The sequence below is a fragment of the Phodopus roborovskii genome, unplaced genomic scaffold, assembly GCF_943737965.1.
Source record: "Phodopus roborovskii unplaced genomic scaffold, PHOROB, whole genome shotgun sequence".
In the NCBI taxonomy this organism is placed as follows: domain Eukaryota; kingdom Metazoa; phylum Chordata; class Mammalia; order Rodentia; family Cricetidae; genus Phodopus; species Phodopus roborovskii.
The window spans coordinates 10,765,055-10,786,512 of NW_026126447.1; the positions used below are offsets into that span (position 1 = coordinate 10,765,055).

Below are 21,458 nucleotides of genomic sequence, written 5' to 3' on the forward strand. Positions count from 1 at the left end.
ACATGGAATGACTATGCAATCCATTAAACAAGCATGCCTACCAGGAAATTGTTATTACTTCAATATCATCACTCATCCAGTTATAAGATTTGTTTTCAATTTCTAAAAACATGATTGAGTTAGTCCCATGAGTTGAAATATGCTTAATGTCCCATGATGTGATACAGTAGTAATGTGCAAAACGAGAAATGTTAAGAGGCATAAGGGGAATATTTTGCACTAAAACCATTCTGGAAATGAGCTTGAGAGTTGGCGTTGCTGGCTAATTTAGTGGAGTTTTAATGCTGACCCTCAGCTGACACATCACTGATCTGGCAAAGGACAGCAGAATTCAGAAACCTCAGAGATCACTGATTTGGATGAGAATACAGTAAAATATAGCCAAACATTACTGCAAGCATTTTGTACATCTATGATCTTGTAATTTGCTTGGATGTTAAATTTGAACTATTAAGAATGGCATTTATGAACTGCAAGTTTATTTCAAAAGATATCTATAGGAAGGTATTGGGTTTTATGACCAGTTTTACGGCTGTAATCTGGTGACTGTCCTAATAAAACTCAAGTAATTCTGATGAGGCTTCTGTTTTTGAATCTCTTCTTTCGCTCATTTAAAATCAATGGTTAGCTCAATTTGTTTCTGTTAGAGCCATGCCTAGGGCATCTAGGACACTATGAAAATAGTTCCAGTGATATTTTGTATTTCTATTATCTCCTTCACATCAGCTGATATAGGAAAGAGTGAAGATTAAGATTCATTAACACAAATATCCATCTGTTTGGATTACTTATACATATTATGAAATAGACACTATATATTTTTGAACAAATATTAAAATACAGAATTTATTCATGCTATTTAACAGAGACTATATGCCTACAAAATGTACTTGTTTTGGAGAGTAATTCTGTAGCACTCATTAAAATTTAAAGTGCAGAAGTCCTTTCTGGACATTTGTTATGGAGTCTATATATCCATTGATACATACAGAGGTTTCAGAGAGATCTTATTACAGTGTTATTTGATAGCAAATAACCTGGATAAACTAGTCACTAGCCAGAGACTATGATAAACTATGTTCTAGCAAAAACATCACTACTATGTACAATTAGAACAAATGAGATGACTGTATGAATCAATGCCCCACCAAAAGTTTGTAAGATATATTCCGACCTAACTATGCCACAGAAAAATTTACACACCCTGATAACCCAAATATTTTTAACAGACCATAAAATAAGATCATGCGTTTCTACAGATTTATGTGTTGAGTATGGAATCTAGAGAGACTCAGAGAGTGTAATAGTTAACTGTGGGAGGAAGACTGGTGGTGGGGATCGTGCAGATGAACTTTCATTGATGGTCTTGAGTTGTTTATTTTTTAACAAGGATATAATAAGCTCACAGAAATGGAACCAAGAAGAAATTAACAATAATGAATAAAACATAGCTAGAGTAGAAATCACAATGAGAGATTAATGAATAGTTGAGGACATAGAAGTTACAGAGGGAGACGGATTTACCTCTGTTTTGCTCAGAGAGGGTTAAGTCTGGATGAATTCAGTTCCTTGTGGCTCAGAGTTGGTATCACCATTCAAACAATGACTTGGAAGGAGTTGCAGAAAGTAAGAGGATACTAGAGTCATCACAAAACACTAGAACAGCTAGACTTAGGTTGAGAAGACCTAGAATTGAACTCCCTGCCCCCATGGGTGAGGTGTACTCTGTCTCAGTGACATGTTCTGAGGTCAGAACATGCTTATGCACCATCCAAGGAGAAGAAGAAGATGGCCTGCTTAATAGTGATCCTAGTATAGAACATTAAGAGACCAGAAGTCCTTAGGTAGTACTCATGTGTGTAATTCTTAAAAGGTTATAAATTTAAGGGTTAAGAAAAGGGGAATGAGCCTATAAGTTAATCTACTTGGGTCTAATTAGACACTTTCTGGTAAAATGAAGACTCTAATACAAATCCTTCCCAGATTGTAGAATGATCCTGGTTGAATCCCAACCAAATTGCTTATTTTCTCACAAAGTGACGCTCAGAATCGGTAGGAGACTAAGCAGTTTAACTAAGAACACCCAAACACCCAAATAGGGTACTACATGGCTCACCAGACAAGACAAGACAGATCATGCTATTAGACTTGTATGGAAACAGATGAACCATCTCCATAGAGATCAAGTTAATAGTGGCATGGAATAATACGACTACTATATGTGTTTAAATGGAGCCATTCTTTACAAGTGATCTGATATATCATAATCTAACTTCTATTTGGAAGATTCTATTTTTAGTTTGGAAAAATGATGCTGTCATTTACTAGGTCTGGCATATAAAGCTACATGAGCTGTGTACTAGTAATCTTATAAGACAGAATGTTCATTGAAACTATAATGTGTATAACCTCCCTTAGGAGGTTATACACATATACATAGTGGTTAACCATTAGCAACTTAAACACTATTACTTCTGACTCAGGTTAAAGATAGTCAAGTAGAAGAGTCACTTAGGAACACGGTGGGATTCTTCAAAATATAGCATCTTTAACAATTGTGCTACTATAATTTTCCTCTTTAGAAAGTCCTATTCTCTTCATTGAAATATAAACAATCTAGTGGTTTCTGAATGTTATACATTGGAGGTTACACTTCACAACACTCACTTTGCCCTTTGATCCTCAGTATCAGTAAGACCACAAGATTTGAAGTGTTAATGCAATGAAGTGATCTATTGTTTCAAACAGTGCCTGTATTTCTGTGTATGTCATCCTGACCACCTACAGGACACTTCTGTGTTGTTGCTCCCAGGTTCCTGTCATGGCCCCATATGCTCAGTGCTCTCATAGTTACCCTCCAGCACTGCTCTCAGTGCCCCGACCAATGCTTCTAACAAAGGTAAGAGAGTGGGCAAAGATGACATGACTATTCCTAGGAAGCTGAAAAGTGTTCAGGCTTATGTCCCTTATCTATTGGAACCTAGCTGAGAGGAGGCACTGGTTCTCACAGAATTCTAGTGAAGCCCAAGATCTACAGACAGTAAGGATATTGGTGATCTGAAATCAAAACACTGCATTTATAATTGCCATTTACTCATAAATAATGGTCTCTAATCTTATTTAGATTCTCAAAAGAAATGAATTATGTATTCTTTAAAAGTACTTTCCAAATTATCATTATTTCCTAGGCTACCTATAGATAATATAGGCTAATATGGCTGTGTTTATAACACTTTATGACATGTTCTATCTTGCTTACAGTGTCTTTACATGAATATATAATGACGATTTACAGAAAACTAGTGTTACAATATTTAGAATAACATACTCTTTTGAAGATAAGAATATCCAACATAAGCAGATACCAGAAGAGAGAAAACTGTTAAGCAATTGTGACACCAGAGAGGTGAAAGTTAATGCTGTTAACTCGGTTTAATAAATATGGAATGAGAGCTCTTCCACGTATCAGTTGCTATGAAACACAGCACCATACATTGTTCACTCTTTAAGTGAACCGTGCAATGTTAACACAAAAAAAAAAACAAACAAACAAACAAAAACCCAAAACCAAACAAACAGCGTTTGCTGGGTGTAGTGGCACACAGCTTTAATGCCAGCACTTACTAGACAGAAGGTGTGGAATCTGTGAATTCAAAAACCCTGGCGCACATAGTGAGTTCCAAGACAGCCAAGGCTCTATGTAGAGATACCCTTTCTCAAATAAATGAACAAAACAAGACAAGCAACAAACTAACAACCAAAGAGCTTCTGGGGTTCTGCATCTGAATTTCTGATCCTGTGGTCTAAGGTAGAAGTCAAGATGAAACATTTCTGACAAGTTCCAAAGAGATGCTTGCTGAAGCTGTAGTCCATGACCACATGCAGGCAGCAAAGATATGAAATATGCCTAATATTCTTCTAAGTAAATGAAGGTCAAACCAGTGCATTGATTATACTTATGATTATGTGTTTTATAAAAGTAAAACAACTTGATTATATTATAGAATTTTTTCTTTAGTGAATCTAAAATTGTAGTAGATAAGTGACTATAAAAACTTCCTTTATAAAAATAAATTGCTTTTGTCAACATATCAACAATGTTACTTTCTCCAGATTCCTGCAAGTACTCATAACCAAACTCCAAGGACAGAAGCCCACCTTGCAAGTTTCCTTTGCCAGAGACAATGCCAGATGCAAGCAAATCAGATACCGTGTAATGAGACCGAAACATAGTTTCCAAAAGACAGAAAGAAAAATAGCCAAGCAATAGAACTCAGATTGGAAAGACACAAAACAAAGATAAGAGAACTATTTTTAAGTCTCATATTATAGCCCTGAGGAAATAGTTTGAAATAGAAAGTTTTCATGCCGATTACATGAAAATCAAAATACACACTGTTCAAAGGCAGCCAACGGTTTTTCTTTTAAATGCTATTGAGTTTATGCAGTGAGTTCCAGTGTTCTCTTAGTCTGAGATTACTTTGAAATAAAATAGCAGGTACAGCTGGGAAAACTTAGTGATACCCTTGTCCAGATCTCAGCTAATAGGGTATAAAAATATGTCTACATATCCTGCAGATGTCTAGGTTCTTTTCTTTGCTGGTAATTTTATTCCTAAGTCATTATTGACAGCTGTTTGTTCTGATAGAACCTAATTGCTCTCTAGCAGTCTCAGCTGCATGTAGGCTGTTTTCCTTCCCGTATAGAGTATATTTCATATAAACACAGGCAGGAAAAAAATTACCAATTAACTCAATATGTGTGCACAAAATGCTTCATTGAGAGCTCTGATCAAGTAATGCATCTAGCTATAACAGGTCACAGGAAATTACAGCACTTATAGTTTAGAGAATTAAGCATAATTACATGGAAATATTCACAAGCACTGAAATATATCAATGATGAGTGACAGCATCTGAAAAATTGTCCTTTTATTAGAACAACTTATAAATTACTATATTTGAGTAATCGGCAGGGCATTTATTCTATTGATAGATTAACTCAATGACATCTGTGACATAAACGATATGCTATGCTGCATCTGAAATGTCTTTCCTAATTGACACAACGGAGGCATTTTCTAACATGTGGCAAAACCTTTTCCTCCAAATGTCCTTCCCTGGAGGGCAGAATTCCTGGGCATTCACCAAATCTTTTCTTCATCCTTTATCACTGCAGGGGATGAGCTGTTTTTTCCTCACTTTATTGAAAAGAATATAGTATTTTTGAAAGTGAGCATTTTCCTTGTAGGTTACTTTTCAAACTGAATATCATTTAAGCCCCTTCTCAAGAAATGTGGGAACAGCTTGACAAGGCACATTCTGCACTATTCAACACCATTCATGGGGCCTAGGCCAATTCAGGGTACTTGACACTGACTTTGTTAGCGGACAGGAACCCTTCTAAAGAGTAAACTATGCTAAGAAATAATTATAAACTATAAACAGCAAAAACACTGCTTTTGAGAAAAACAAAAGTTCATTTTAATGTTCTTTCCTCTCCTTTTTTTCCCTCCTTCCCTTCACCCCCAAAACCACTGGAGATGCGGTGGATGAACTAACTAAACATGAACAAAATGCTTCTTAGTAGGGAATCCATTCAAGGAAAATGTACTTTTTCTTAATACCAGAGACAATATATAGTGTATGAGTACATATTTCTGAGGACATAAAATAACTATCTTTGCACACAGATATATCTCAGATTTGGGTATCCTGTTATTGACCATAGAGAAGAATGTGTGTGTGTGTGTGTGTGTATGTGTGCACATGCATGCATGTGTGTCAGAAGGGATTCCCAGTGGCATCATACACTGCCATTGACACCAAACATGATGTTACATAGAATTCAAGCTCTATACACATTTTCAAAGCTTAAAATAATGAATATAAAGTATCCTAAGGGAATTGGTTACCCACAACAATCTGGTTAATATTCTATAGCTCCACTTCTGTTTTAAATAGCAACTAAAACCATTTTATTTCACTACTATTTAATTTTTTTCAACTGATGCATGTATGACTATATCATTATAGATCTTGCATGGCTTGGCTAGTGGAATAGTGTTGGATTATGACCCCACTGTTATAACATCCATGTATTTATCACATGCACTTTCAAATTACAGGAATTTGATGGATTGTAAGTGACACTTAAGGAAAACATTCAGTTTTTGTCTATGAAATTAAAATCACTTAAAAGTCCATACTCCTATACCAAAAAAAAAAAAAAAAAGTGTGTGTGTGTATGTGTGTTTGCCAGATGAGCTCATAGAAAGTCTAGTCTGGCTGACCAGAGAGCTCTACCTCCTCATTTCTGAGATTTTAATCATTGTGCCATCATATTAAGCTTTTTCATGTGCTTTCTGGGAATCCAACTCAGGGCCTCTCCACACATTGCCTTATGGACATCTCCTGAGCTCACTTTTGAAGACTCACTTTTTACTGGTTTGAAGGGTTTGAAAATAGTGATGACTTAAGAGGGATGGTGCCATTTTGTATATATATGGCATGGCAAGCTTAACCTAATATGATGATGTGTTTTCTGAGAGGAAAATTTAGCTTGGCAAACTTTTTTTCTTTCCAGAGAATGAACTTCACACTCACCTTCTTGTGTCTTCCTTCCTCAAGCCATTAACAACAAAGCACCTACTTGTCTTCCCAAATTCTGTTTTCTCCCATGTAATGAAAACACATTGCTTAAGCTTGCTTTACAAGGACAGTGTGGCAAAATGTTATTATTCGCACAACAGATCTGTGTGGAATGATTTTTTTCTTTACTCTTCTTTCAACAGAGCATGAATACTTGGAGTTGAGCATGCTCGATTAATTGACCTAGGGGCTAAATAAATCTGTTTCTATCATTGCATTGTTTATATTAATGACATTGATGCAATCAATATTCTACTTTATTAAGCATTTCTATCATTCCAAAGGGAGAAATGTAATATAAATTTGAAACAGACTTTGGCTTTGGAAGAGAACTCAGATAAATCTCATGTCATGTGTCTTTGCATGAACCCTGTGACCAGCATCTTTTGGGAAATGTATTAGAAATGCAGTATTTTAGACTTCAATTTAGTCTACAGAATCATTAACTCCAGCAACAAGCTTGATGTTTTATACATCAAGAAAACACCCACCTTGCCAAACTGGAAACGTCTGTAGAATGGAAAATAAAGGAAAACAAGAAAAGTGACCTGCTCAAGACTGAAATAAGACTTCTCAACCTCAGGCTCAGTGCTTTGCTTGTGTTGGGTTCTGATTATGCTTAAGTAGTGATTACTGTTTGCTTAGTCCTGTGTTCATTTCCATGTGCTTAAGGCTCTGTATTCATACATAACAATGGATTCCATTTATAAAATTTAATAACTAGCCTAATCATTCCCTTTCCTCCAGGCCCTTGGCTCACTACACTCCAGGGGCTCAGCCACTCTCTTGGACTCCATACTCTTCTGTGATATTAAAGTGCTTATTTAATAGGAACTAGACACTTTGGATATACAATTGAGCTATTTAATGAACAGATCAGATACAGATATGAAGCAAAGTGATTTTGTTCCTTTAAAAATGAAGTCAAATGCTTTGGAAAGGAGTTGTTAATGTGTGCCCTGCTATGCCTCCAAGAAGTGTGCTTGAACTAGGTGAAGGAGAAAAAAACTAAAAAATTGGAAACATATTGACAATGTTGTAGAAGGATTCTAAACTTGAGTAGCTCCAAATCCTTTAAGCTTGTGGTTGATTTAAATATACTAATCTGCTCATTATAGCTTATATTCCCCACAAGCTCTTGGTTGTAAGTTTTAAAAAATGACTCTAATATATAATTATGTATTTGAAGTTGCTGTTAATTGTATACATTTTTAAAGGGCTGATTTGCTTCAACTTGGGTTGTCTCCCCATGACCCACTCTTGGCTCAGGGAACAAAGATGCTTATGCTTACCTATATTGCTCTAGTCTCTTCTCAGGGCATTGTTTCCAACAATAAAGCTTCATACTGCACACAGTTCAGTTTTAATAAACACTAATATTTTAGCACACACACACACTTAATTAGGAGTTGCTAACTGTCTTTTTAAATTACACTCACTAATGTCTATGGTTCTTATTTCATGTAAGCCAAATTGCATAGGCTACAGGGGTATTCCTATATGACAGCAATCCCTGCAGTCCTTAAAAATTTCCAATAAGGAAAATGCTGTTTCATGATTGACTACACATTGCAACAGCATTCTTGGAAGCTCACAACATAAACTGGTATTTAAGACATCACTTATTTTTTACCCAGATTTATTCAAGTATAGAAGTTGCATGCCTCCATTCATCTTCATTAGGAATTCAGAATTAATGTGTACATATATTGATAAGGTGTCCTAAGTGTTTGAGGGACTTGCCTTCTTTTTCACGGTTTTTGTTGTTGTGTCATAGATTTTCTCACACTTCTTGTATAAGTCAGACAAGGTATAACAATTACTGATCAGATTATATATGAATGATTGGTTGATAAATAGTCAGTGTTAGGATTTGAAAATTTGACATCTTTTTTTTCCTCTCCATTCTTTCAAATTGAGAAGCAAACCATTCCCGGTACAGCTCTCCTTTCACAAGCTAAAAGCGGACATTTTATCATGGTCTTGCAAAATATAGAATGTTAGATAACAGGGAATGGTGGGAACTACCATAACTGACCATGAAAATTTAGCATTTAATTTAAAAATAAAAGTGCTAAATTTAAAAAAAAAAGAAAGTGCTTGCACAACCCCCTGATAGGCTAAAAGTGTACCACCATGGAAAATCCCCAACTACCTTCCCCCACTTACATTATGATTGGATGGGAATCAGGGACTCTCTTCATGTGTTTTTTCCATTTAAAACTAGCTGATGCCCTTGCCTCCAGGAAGGGTTTGGAGCCCAAATCTTACAGCCACCCTGATAGTTTTTCTAAATAAATTTTTGGCTTGCTAGGGAAAAAAAAGTTTTGCAAGACAAATGTTGCCAAGGACAGTTTTGGGTATAAGCCTTGCATAGATGGAGGTGGTTTCAATACAGTGGGATTATTTTAAAACTCATGTCTTTGGGTTTTAACTTTAAAAATAGTGTAAGTATCAGATTACAGAAGCATAGAAATTCTAATTTAGAAAAACCTCACCTGGAGTTGAGAGATTGGTAATGTGTGCTCTTTATGCTAAACATGGCCTTGGAAAATGCTGATTTATGTAATGAGCTTCTTTTAAAAACAGAAAATGAATTGCAGTTTAGCAAGCACTACAGGAAATGTTGATAATTGAAGTGGGTTAATATATGCTTGGGGAATCATAGTCTTTCAATTTTGAATCTGCTTGAGAATGTCCAAAGTAGGAAAGTTTAGAAAAACATTTCTGTCAAAATGTAGGGTCCCCACCATGAAAGAACCAGCAGTGTAGATAGGATTTGATCTTTGAGTAGCTCTGACTGGATGGGAGATTCTTGTATCCTGGCCAAACTGTGAAGTGGTGAAGCTTTACCAGGAACTATTGGGTAGGTGATAATTCCACAATGCTACTTGAGGAAGCTGACTGTGCAAACACAGAGAGAGACTTCAGAAAAAGCATCTCAATGCCTTGGGAATTGGCAGACTTTTCTACATTTGTATGCCACAGTGATTTACTCTGAAAATGATTTCCATGCAGAATCATCATCTCGGATTTTTATACATGTTTATTCTAAGCCTTCAGGAAACACAAACATAAGAATGAAGGTACCCACACCCATGGCTTACAGCTAGGATACATCCTTAGAGCTTCTTACTGAATTCTGGAAAGGTTTTGCTAAGCTGGGAGCTTTACTATTGTACTTTACAAACCAATAAGTTTGAGTTTAATTGAACCAAGATAACAAGTGTATTTCAGGCTGTAGGACATAAGAGAAAATAGGCTGAAACCAGGTCAATCATTTTCTGACACACAAAAGAGGGATGAAATGTTAAACACAGGTTATAAAGATTTTTTGTGGTTTATAACATGATTGGTTCTGGGTTTTCAGATGGAAGGAGTGACTGTAGCTTTAGGCTGGGTAAGGTTCCCTGCTCAATTGATTAGAATCAGAGTTATACACAGACTGAAACTGTGGGTTTTTAAGACATATGGCATAATTGACCATCTAGGAATTCAAAGTCAGGTTGAAGTTGACAAAACAAAATTTCTTATTCATGGCTTCTATAAAATGAAAGTTTACAAGCATCCTGATCATCAAAATAGACAAACAAGTAAATTGCTACATTTTATCCAGTTTTCTTTGTAAAGAACATGCCACTGGCAAATGACTAGGCTGTTATTTTCCTAATCAAGACCATGCAGTGTAGGGAGGCTAATACCTCATTTTTCTAGACAAGAAACTGCATTTCTTATCCTGAAAGCCAAGTCATAGAAATTGTGAGATGATGTTATTTTTATTGGGGCACTGGAAATTATAGCTTTAAGACCCAGAAGCTTTTATCACTATACATTAAAAAATTTCCTCCTGTCCATGAACTTCTCTTGGAAGCACTTGATTTTCATTAGGGTTCTTGATCATGTGAGCCAGCTTATATCCGGACACAATGAAATGTAACAACTCTGACTTTTAGAGTGAAATTTAAAGGCAACAACTACAATAAATCTACATTATATCTTATGTATATATCAATTGGATTTTTAATAACTTGGTTATAAAAAGACTATGTATTTGAAAACACACCAATTTGGTATTTATGTATGAGACAGGCTAAATCTTAAAATAAGTTCTCCCCTGTGGATACAAAGGGGTTTTGCCCTCTTACCCTGTTCTTTATGATTAGAGACCACAGTAATAGGTTCAAAATTACAGAGAGTGATTGGCATTTAGCTGAGTAGCAGAGGCACTACAGAGTGCTGGTTTGACATGCATGAGACACTGGGTTTGATGTGCAGTGGGGTAAAAACAAAAGAAAAACAACAAATAAAATGAAATTATAAAAAGAGCAACTTCTCTTCACTCTCATCCTTCACAAAAAGAGCGTGGGAAGAATATACTTCTGAAGAAAAAAAAAAAACCAAACCAGGTGTCCAGTGGTCAAGGAAGAGTCTACAGGAGGATGAAAAGGTCTCTTTTTTCTGCAGCTTAACATGTCCTATGGTGACAAAGGAACTTGCATTCAGGGGTTTGGGGGAGGCTGATCCTCTGCTCCAGCCCTGTAAGGCAAATTCAGGATGCAAAGAGAAGGGCAAGGAGCCAGGAAGAAGCCTTTCGTGTCATAGGTGCCTCAGGTACAGGAACGAACATGGTTTAGAGTTGTGAGGTACCTCTCACCCTAGTAGGTCCTGTGTCCCAAAAGAAGCATTTTATTTTTTATTTAATGGCTTCATTGTCCACTGGTCATTAGCACTGATATATTCAGGCTTTTCCTTTGTTTTTATTTTTTGTTTTTTTTTTTGTTTTTTTTTTTTTTTGAGACAGGGTTTCACTATTTAACAGATCTGGCTATTCTTTAACTCATGTTCTTGAACTCACAGAGATCCTCCTGTCTCTGGCTCCCAAGTTCTGGGATTAAAGCTGTGCACCACCATGCCCAGCCTTTTAAAAAAATATTATTATTATTTCTAAAGGGGTCAGAATGGACTTTCCAGTCATTTCATTCTTTTCAGCAACCAGAATTCTGTGCTGACACTGTACTTTGTAAACATATTGGTATCTTGCTAATGCTACTTGTTAAGGCAAAGGGCTTAATAATACTTGCTAAACATTTGTTTCAGTGAAAACCTTCCAGGATCCCCCAGTTAGATTAGGAAGTATGAGCGCATGAAAGAAATAAAAGTGCCCCCAGAAGATGCCATGTTCGGAATCAAAGGGTTTGCAAGAACAAGAAATAAAAGAAAGCCAAATCCGGATATCTGAAAGGCTACAACTGTAATGTATCCTCTATAAAATGAGGGGTTCATTTGCATAATGTTAAAAATACAGGGTTAGATTCTTATCTGATTTTGAGTAACACAAAATGAGGATTTGGCACATGGCTTCCTATTGGACAATATACCACAAACACGGTGCTTATTTTGGTTCCAATAGAAAAATGCTATTGACAAATTTCTTTCTTCCCTCCCAACTTTATTCAACAGAGGCGGTAACAACAGCATCTGTTGCATTTGGCTCGAGCCTAGGATGAGGAAATTGTGGCTAATGAGCCTCCCAGGCATATGATCACTAAAAGCTCATGCTCGGGCCACGGCACAGCTAAGTTAGCACTCCAGAGGGAGTGGTAGATACACCAGGCAGTCAGTGCACATCAAAGCAAGGCTGCCAAGATAGCATTCATAGTCATTTTTAATGGCCTGGAGCAGTTTCCACAATCATGGCTCTAGGGATGATTACAAAGTGGGATGTGCCTGTCTGTCACATCCTTTCCATCTCCTTCTGGCACCCTTCTACCATGTTTCCTTCCATAGCTGTCCAGACAACCAGGTGCCCTGACCACCCAGGTGCCTAATACATTCTGCCTGTGGCCACCCACCAGTCCTTCTTTCCATTAGTCATGGTCTTGAAGACCTGTGATACTTAATTGGCTTTAATGCTTCTAAATTATACACTTCAACCATCTTAGTGAAACCCATCATAACAGCTCTCATTACACGTATGCTTTCTGACTATTTTCTTAATGCATCTAGGAAGAAGTCAAGGGACTCTTTAATCAAATTAGTCTGAAAAAAAGTAAAAGACTATAATGATGCACATAGTGGGCTAGTAGGGCCTTACCCAGCCATCTACAGTAGCTAAGCTGTTAGATTTGCTGTGCTTTGGTTTTCATTTCTCAAATCGCAACAAACAGACAGTCCTTGTCCCCAAAACACAAAACCAGGAAGAGAGTAGGGTGGGTGTTGATATGTAAGATTCACTGTGAATAATCACACTTCTAGGCCCATCAGCCTGGGAAATTCTGATTTACAAGAAGATGCATAGGAAAGCTTTTTCTAAATGATTGAGAACAGTCAAGTGTTAGTAGCAAAATTTTCTCTCCTCACAAGATGACATATCTGCAAAAAATATCAGATAGTAGTAGTTGGGAAGCAAATTAAATTGAGGTTTTTGTTGTTGTTGTTTACTGATGTCATATGCCAGCAAATGAACCCTGTATCTTGGAGTAAGCTGAGGATCGTGCTCCCCTCATCCAACCATGAAGGAAAGTCATGTTACCTTAGATTGATCAGAGTGCAGAGAAGGGCCCTGCAAGCTCAGCAGACAAAGCTCAACAGTGAAAAACTTAAGGGTAGAAACAACAAGATTACAAACCACTTCCCCCCAGACAGTTACAGTCTGGTTCTTTGCTGCTTGACTCTGGCCTAATCCTAACTTGCCAGAGTGAAGGATGACGGTGGGAGCCTCAGCTCCTGCCTTCCCGATGCCTTCATTACCAAAATGAAGGGCAGGGTTGCCCAGACACCCTCCCAACTGACTGCAAAGGACAGTGAGCTGAGGAGAGAGGACCACAAAGCCTGTGCCCCATGCCAAAGCAGCCTGCAGAGCAGTGAGACACATGCCAGGTTGACAGCCTCCAGCCTTTAGCTGGTGCCTGGAGTCAGCAGTGGTTAACAGATAGGAATGCCTTTCATTTCAGAAAGATTGCCAAGTCCTAAGGCACATAGCTGTACCACAAACAAAAATATGGTTCTAATTTTGAAAAATATAATTCAATATTCAAAACCAGCCCAAATCAAAACAAAAGCAAAGGAAAAACAACAACAAAACCAACCAGTTACTCAAAATGACTGTGATTCCCAACATCTCCTTTCAGAAGCTTAAAGCACTCTGAGCAGGTTGTTCAGTCCTAATCTTCATGACAGAGTGACTCAGTTGATGCCTGCCTAGCTCATCAACACTACCTTTATGCACTGATGCTAAAAAGTCATGGACTCTATGAATACCATTGTACACGAGAAGAGACTTAACTGTTAATTCTTTCTTCGTGGATTTACAGCTATATGGAGGGAGGGGAAGAGGTACTAAGGAAGTGAGGTAGGAAGAGAGAACGAATCCAGCTCCTTTTATGAAAGTTTTGAACAATATAAATAAAAAGTATTCAAGTATCTTAGGAGAATCAGTGTTAGTACAATTCTGACATTTGAAAATAGTGGACTGTCCAGAAATATATTGTTCCTACACCAAAGGGGAGAGATTTCAAGAGCCTCAGAGCTTGGGGCAGGGATTGAGAGTATGATTATCTTTCCTTCTATTCATCATGTCTGTTATTGTTGGCTGTTTCCTAACAATGAAAAAGGGGAAAGTGTCTAAGTCATATACCACAATACTGTACTCCTGGGGCTTATTTTTTTGGAACTCCCAACATTCTGGCTGTCATACAAAGTATGAAGACAAAGCAATGTGGCTTATGTCCTGGCAAAAAAAGCTTGCATTTATACCTACAAAGAACATGGACCTTAAAGGAAGCCACCTTGGGGGGTGGGAGTGGGGTGAAGATTTATTACATCCATTCTGCCATGGTGCAAAAATATTTCCGGAACTTTTTCTTGACAGTAAAGAGCCTATGGTCTGTTCCTTTGAATTCACTAATGGTGAGACATCTTTGTCCATAAGGGGGCCCATTTTTTTTTTTTCTGTGACAAAAGGAGCCAAGAACTTGGTTTGTATGCTAGAGTACTATAGAGTGATGGGTCTTCTGACTACACCCTAGAAGGCAGTTATTAAAGCAGAACTCCTAAGGACTACACCAAACATTTAGAAGGAAGATGCCAGTCATGGAAATTTTGTAGAAAGAAAGCTTTGGGTATTCATTTATTATCTTAAATATGGAGGAGCTTTTTTTTTCCTGGCAGAAGACATTTGGTAATATTGGAGGACATTTTTGACAGTATATTACTCTCAACTAGTGGGTAAAAGTGAAGGATGTGTTGAATACTTGTCACTGTACAGGAAAGCTTTCGCAACAGTCATGTGATCTAGTGTATCAATAGTACTGGAGTTGGGATCTCAAGTCTTACAGTAGCAATATATTGTACTGGGTGACTTTTACAGAAGAACACCATAATTATTATATCTGTAAAGTGTTATGTGGTCTGCTAATCCATCTGGATTGGCAGTTTCTAAATAAATTACTTAGAACGGCACTTTTCTGAAAATATAAAAAAAATTAACAATCAATAATTTTTAAGTAGTGCTTAGATAAAATAATTATAAAACATCAGTAACTGTAAACATTTAACTGTGTTTTATTTTGTTGTTATTAATGTTGTTAATTTTTTTTTGAGACTATATAATTCGGACTGGCCTCAGACTACAAAGATTTCTCTGTGTCTGCCCAATGGCTGTACCACCATGCCTGTCTTACTTTTTTTAATGTGGTATTTGGATAATTAATACCTTTAATTATACTCTTAATTAATTTACAAACAATATTTGGAAGGAAATACTCTTGGTATCTTTGTGTTGCTGGTCAGAACACACTAAGAGCTGCTCACAGAGAGAAGTCTTCAAGTGATCCTCATTCAGAGTTTGCTTCTAGTTGGCACACGGTATCAGCAAATCTTTTAATTTGCCAATTGTTAATTTCTTCCCCTACCATGCAAGGGCAGTGATAATGGACAGCTGTCAGATAAAATAAATGATGGGGACACGATCTTCACATACTAATTCTTGCACAAAAGGGAGTCCCTTGATCTTCCTGCACATGTAGTGAAAGAGGCAGTTTCAGTCACCCTTGCAGGGAGGGACAGTCATGATACAGACCTGATGTCCCCAGACTTCTCTTAGATTCTCCTCCACTCTCACTGTTTCTATTTGTTTGGTTTGTTGGAGTGAGTTATCACGGCTCTTTTTGTATATAGTAAAGCACATCTGAGCATGCCTTAAGAGAAACCCAAAGACGAGGTTCCATGTCAACAGCAAAGAATACTCTGTGATTGTTTGCTACAAGATCACAGTGAACAGTTCCACTTGGTGACTTCCTGCCTATGTCTTTCTGTGTGATATTTAGTGCTTACAGACAGGTTCAAACTAATTTTGCTGTGTTTCAATCTAATTAAAAAGGCATTTCTATTGAAATGATGTTAAGTTGCTCTTGTTCTTGGCACCTTCATAAAAACATGCTGCCACCGTTTGCTATCAGCCATTTCTCTCTATCAAACACTTTAACACCTATTTCCTTGTCACTAACAGAGATGGAAGCACATCTCTAGTAAAGGAAACAACACAAAACAAAACAAAACAAAAAACCTCAAAAACATTGTTTAATAAAACAATTTTCTTATTAGTAGTTTGAGGTGGGGGGTGAATGAGCCACAAGGGGCAGGTGTAGGTCAGAGGTTAGAGGTCAGAGGTCAGAGGACAACTTTGAGGTAGCAGTTCTCTCCTCCTACCTTTATGTGGGCTCTGGGGATTGAACACAGGTCTCTTGCAAGTACCACTACCCACAAAACTAGTTTGCCCGCCCCAAGATGGTATTATTTTAAATGCAATGCAAATCATAAAATCACAATGCTGTTGTTCAATTAAAAACTTCCTAATTACTTCCCCTTACTTTCCTTCTCATTATTTTACATGTACAATCCACTCTCTCTTGTTTTTACGTGTGAGCTATGTGGAGGGGTATGTTTGGAGGAGCATGCATGTATATATGTGTATTTGTGAAAATGCATGTGTGTATGTGTAAGGGTGAGTGTGTGTGAGGTCTGCTTCTTTTTGCCACAAGGCCTATAAAATCATTATTTATCCTTGAGGCCAAATCTCCTTCTATTTCATCTGAAAATGTTTTGTGTACTGACCACATGATCTTTATAAACAAGTTTAGCTTTGCCAACCAGGGATAACATGTAACTAGCTACATTCACTATTCGCAACTTATAAAAGGATTTATACTGTGACCCAGAGAACATGCTCTAAAATTAACAGGAGGAGACTAAGATTTGGCTTTCACTATCCAAAACCACTTCTTCAAATAAATAAAAATAATTTTATGTTTTATAGTCATGTAAAGAATGATAACTGATATGGAGTTCTTGGATGCCCCTCTCCAAGGGGCTAGAACCAGATAACAAGGCATGGGGGTTGATTGGAGCACTACACCTAGCTACTAGTTCTTTACTCAAACTTTGCAGCTTTTCCTTTGCACTTCTTTTAAACCAGTGCAGACGTGTTAGGAATATCAAAGATGTAGTATATGAAGGAGCTTTGGAATTATAAGATATCAGCCAGAAACACAAGTTAGTTCTGTTACTGGCTTCTATTAGGAGGGATGCAATCCCATTTGGAACTCTCCAGGTCATCTTTTAGCAGTTACATTTGGAGGGTTCACTATATTACACTATAATATATAGTGTTTTTACCTTTATTAATTTATGATATAAGTAGGTTCATAATGTATTTTCTTGCCTTTTTACTATAAACTTCCACTTTAATTTGAGTCCCTCGTTCAAGAGGACATATTTGAAATACTCAGGTTATAAAGAACTATTGTGAAATTACATGAGCACATTCATGTAGTGTCACAGAACAGAGAACACCCAGTATTAGATAACATATAGAGTCTAAGTAGGCACTTTGACTTTATTACTGGAGATATTTGAGAGGAACTCAGGCATCTGGAAGAGATAAGCTGGATGTTAAAATGTATGAACACTTACATACAGACATTTTGTGATTATATAGTAATTTATAGTCAGAATTGAGTGAAGGTATAAATTATACATTTCAAGAGAAATACCATTTATCATTTCAATGTACATAATAAAACTTACTCCAAATTTAATGTCTTTTATCAAATCCATTTAAAAGATCAAGATGTTGTACTTTTGTATGTGAACTGATTTTAATAATGGATAAAATATATCTATTTTTACACTAAAACATCCTCCAGAATGCTTGGATGGCTGTAGCATTATGTTTTTTTCCACATCTTTCCTATATAATGAAAATGTTACATCAATTCAGCCCACAGGAGCATGTTGAAAATTCACACATATATTTTTTAAAGAACTTTTTTTCCATAAAGAAGGTAAAATTTAACCCTGGTGATAAGGTTAACATCTAATGTTTTCTGTTTTGTTTATTATCACATACGTACTTAATTTTATGTTTGTTATTTATTTTTTGCAACAAAGAGAAAGTAGTGTGTGGGGTGGGATGGTGGTTGGGAGGCATTATGTCTTTCTATCAAATCTTTCCTACTGATCTTAGTACAAGGTTCGATGAGCAATAGCCACTTGAAAAAGGTATTTATCATTTCTCAGTATCAACAAGCTTCAAAGAGAACATTCAACGTGGGATAATTGGAACTTCTATTTCCACCCCTGGTCCTTTTGACTACAAATACAGCAAATGCTGCCAATGGTTCTTACCTGCAGTGCACAACCATCGGCCCTGCATCAGGAGGGTTACAAGTTTTGACTCTTCGTAAGAAAGCGAGGAATGGCGTGGGGTGCTCTGGAACTCCATGATCAGGCCAGGCAGTGAACTGGAATTGCCTCACTTCCCTCTTCTCACTTGAGCCATTCTGTGACACAGGAATACTGATTCAGATGCTGCTTTTTGACATTAGGTGGTAAGGATGAGTACCATTAAAACATGCTATCTCAATTCTTTCCTCTTAGGGTACAGCCTTTGAAGACACACTACCTGGAGTCCCAAGCCCTGAGCTGTTCCTAAATGATACATATTTGCTCAGGCAGGTAAGCTTTCATGTGAGAAGCACCCTGCCATCAGGACTGCTCTAGTGTATTCATAGGAAGAATTCATTCTTCCATTTGGTGAAACTTTCTTCTGAGGCCAGCTTTCATAGTTACTGATAAAACCCCAGTGCAGGAGAAAAAGGATTGGATGATAGTTCAAGAAAGATTATATTCTTCTCTGTTCCCAGTGCGACCAAGATTTAGGTAAAGGCTTAAGGGATTTGGTTTCTTTAAATAATGGAAGGAACGGGGAGGAGAACAAAGACAAAGAGCAAACCTTATAAAGCGCAAAGGTCCTGACACAGTATGTGGCCAGCTCCACAGTATCCAGCAGTGTCACCTGGACCAGCCCATGAGTTTCAGTGCCTCTGCTGGGCCAATACTGGTCACACTTCACCTGAAGAAGGAAGTGACACATTCAGGCCAGATGCTCATCAACTGTTCTCTTAGCTTTCCTTTGAGCAGTTGTTGAAGGAAAACAGCTTTTCTGCATTTTATTTTACGTTGATCTTTTTCAGGCCTACATTCTTGTTATCCAAAAATATGTAAATTACTGCTCTGATGCCAATATAAACCACATTTTAAAAACTGGTAGGAATATTAAGCAGTAACAGATTCAATTTTCTGGGGGGAAAATAAGTTGCAGATTGTTGTTGAATAAAATAAGGAGAGAGATATTTGAAATTTTAGAGTACTTGGGGAAAACACATTTGTTATTGGGCTGACACTATGATTCACATCAGAAAGATTATACTTAGACATTTAAACTACATGGCTAGATTGTGTTCATCTATCAAGATTTTAAAGGCACACACTATTCCACAATGAACTCTCACAATTCACAAATACGTTTGTTTAAAGAAAACTAGAAATAATTTGAAAAATCTATCAAAATGTAATACACAACAAAATAAGTTATTTTAAAATACAAGATAAATGGTATTTGTATGCAAAGCAAGTGAAATCTGTAGCATCTATAGGGGCAATCTATCTGCTTCTTAAGTATGCTTTTGGAGGGCCATTATAGCAGTGTGGTTTAAACAGTACAATTCATTTAAGACAAATGATCCACCATTTCCATGTGAAGTGGAACACGCCATGTAAGAACTACTCAACCCAGTTAGTTCAGTTGTGACAAAAAATTATTCCAACTCTGCAGTTAGCCTCAGATTTACCGCATGTGTTCACTGTGCAGCAAAAAGCACAATAAATATGACAAAGATATTATATTTACTAGTGAGATCAAAGGTCAGAAAATATTCTGCCACAGAGAAAAGAAAAGTGGAAGTGTTAATTCACTGTAACCAAGTGAAATACATCTCTGCAGGTGAAGGAGGAATGCTGATGCCTGTTAGAAGAATGGCCTTTATTTGAAAAGGAAAGAATAGAAAATGTGGTTTTTTTTTGATCCACACAAAGGCAAATGGCATTGTTCTTATAGGTGCTAGAAGATTTTGGTCTAGTGAACAGAATTATTAGATAATTATTTGCTTTCCGGCTTAATGAAATGCTAGCAACAGTCTGTGAATGACACTGCAGTTTGGTTTGCATTGAGGCTGTGTCCTCTGGCACTCAGGCTGCCTCTGCATAGATGCCAGTCCTTCTAAAAAGGGACAGTTTTCATCCACTAGATGATTTCATTGGCAAGAGAAAGGAGGAAGACACTTTACTCTGTATTTATCTATTCAGGATGCAGAGATTGAATTCACAAAGTTGACTCCATTACCTTTCTCTCAACTATGAAACCACAGAAAAATCACCTCTGACTAAATAACCAAAATGAAAGGGGTTCAAAATCAGATCAAAATGGGTTGCAATATTATTAAAACACTTTAAATGTTTTCTACATTCACAGAATAATTTGATGTTTTTATTTCTATCATAGGATTTAACTCAAAGAAAAAGCATAAATGAGTTAGTTCTTCAAGGAAAATACTGATAAGCATGGGTTGAGGACTTCCACATAGCCTCTGACCACTTGTGAATCTCATACCATACCTGACAAATTTACTAAATGACTAGTTGAAAGGAACCACACTACTGACTGATATTTCAGAGGAGGCCTCATGCTGCAAACACAGAGTCTATGATTTGTGTGTGTGTGTTTTGTCACATTTCTAAGAGAGAAAATAAATATGAAGTTCAGTTGGACGAGAGGTGGGGAAAGACTATGATCAAAATATACTGTGTACAATTTTCAATATAATAAATTCATTTCAAGAGAAGCACTTTCCTGCTGGCTGTGGTAGTAGTAGCACATGCCTTCAAAATCATCACTCAGGGGGCAGAGGCAGAGGCAGAGGCAGAGGCAGAGGCAGAGGCAGAGGCAGAGGCAGAGGCAGAGGCAGAGGCAGAGGCAGAGGCAGAGGCAGAGGCAGAGGCAGAGGCAGAGGCAGAGGCAGAGGCAGAGGCAGAGGCAGAGGCAGAGACAGAAAAATGTCAGTGAGTTTGAGGAGGCTGGCCTAATCCATGATAGATTAGGTTCAACAGAGACGCTACCTCAACACCCCAACTCCTGTCCCCCCAAAAACAATTAATATAATCATATAACAGCACCATCATAAAACACATAATTGCAGGCTCTAGAAAATATGGAGTAATTTTATCCAATATCATACAATTTTTTTATCTTAGGAAACACAAAAAGAAAACACACAGGTGAATTAATAATAGCTGTAGACCCACAAAGACAAATATCACATATTTTTTCTCACTGTGGATGTTAGTTTTGAATGTTCAAATATATGTATTTATTTGGAATATCTGTAGAGTTAAAGAAGTAAGTACTGGGAG

General features: G+C 37.1%; 1 protein-coding gene across 35 annotated transcripts in view; it reads right to left on the minus strand.

Moving 5' to 3' along the window:
* Positions 1 to 21,458, minus strand: part of Ptprd (protein tyrosine phosphatase receptor type D) — a 462,643-nt gene that overhangs the window by 19,345 nt on the left and 421,840 nt on the right. For all 35 annotated transcript variants that reach the window (XM_051188096.1, XM_051188084.1, XM_051188083.1 and 32 more), the window contains 2 exons: positions 18,943 to 19,062; positions 18,336 to 18,490 (listed from right to left, as the gene is read on the minus strand). In XM_051188096.1, coding sequence (XP_051044053.1) covers positions 18,336 to 18,490; positions 18,943 to 19,062 — 275 coding nt within the window. The remainder of the gene's footprint in view (positions 1 to 18,335; positions 18,491 to 18,942; positions 19,063 to 21,458) is intronic.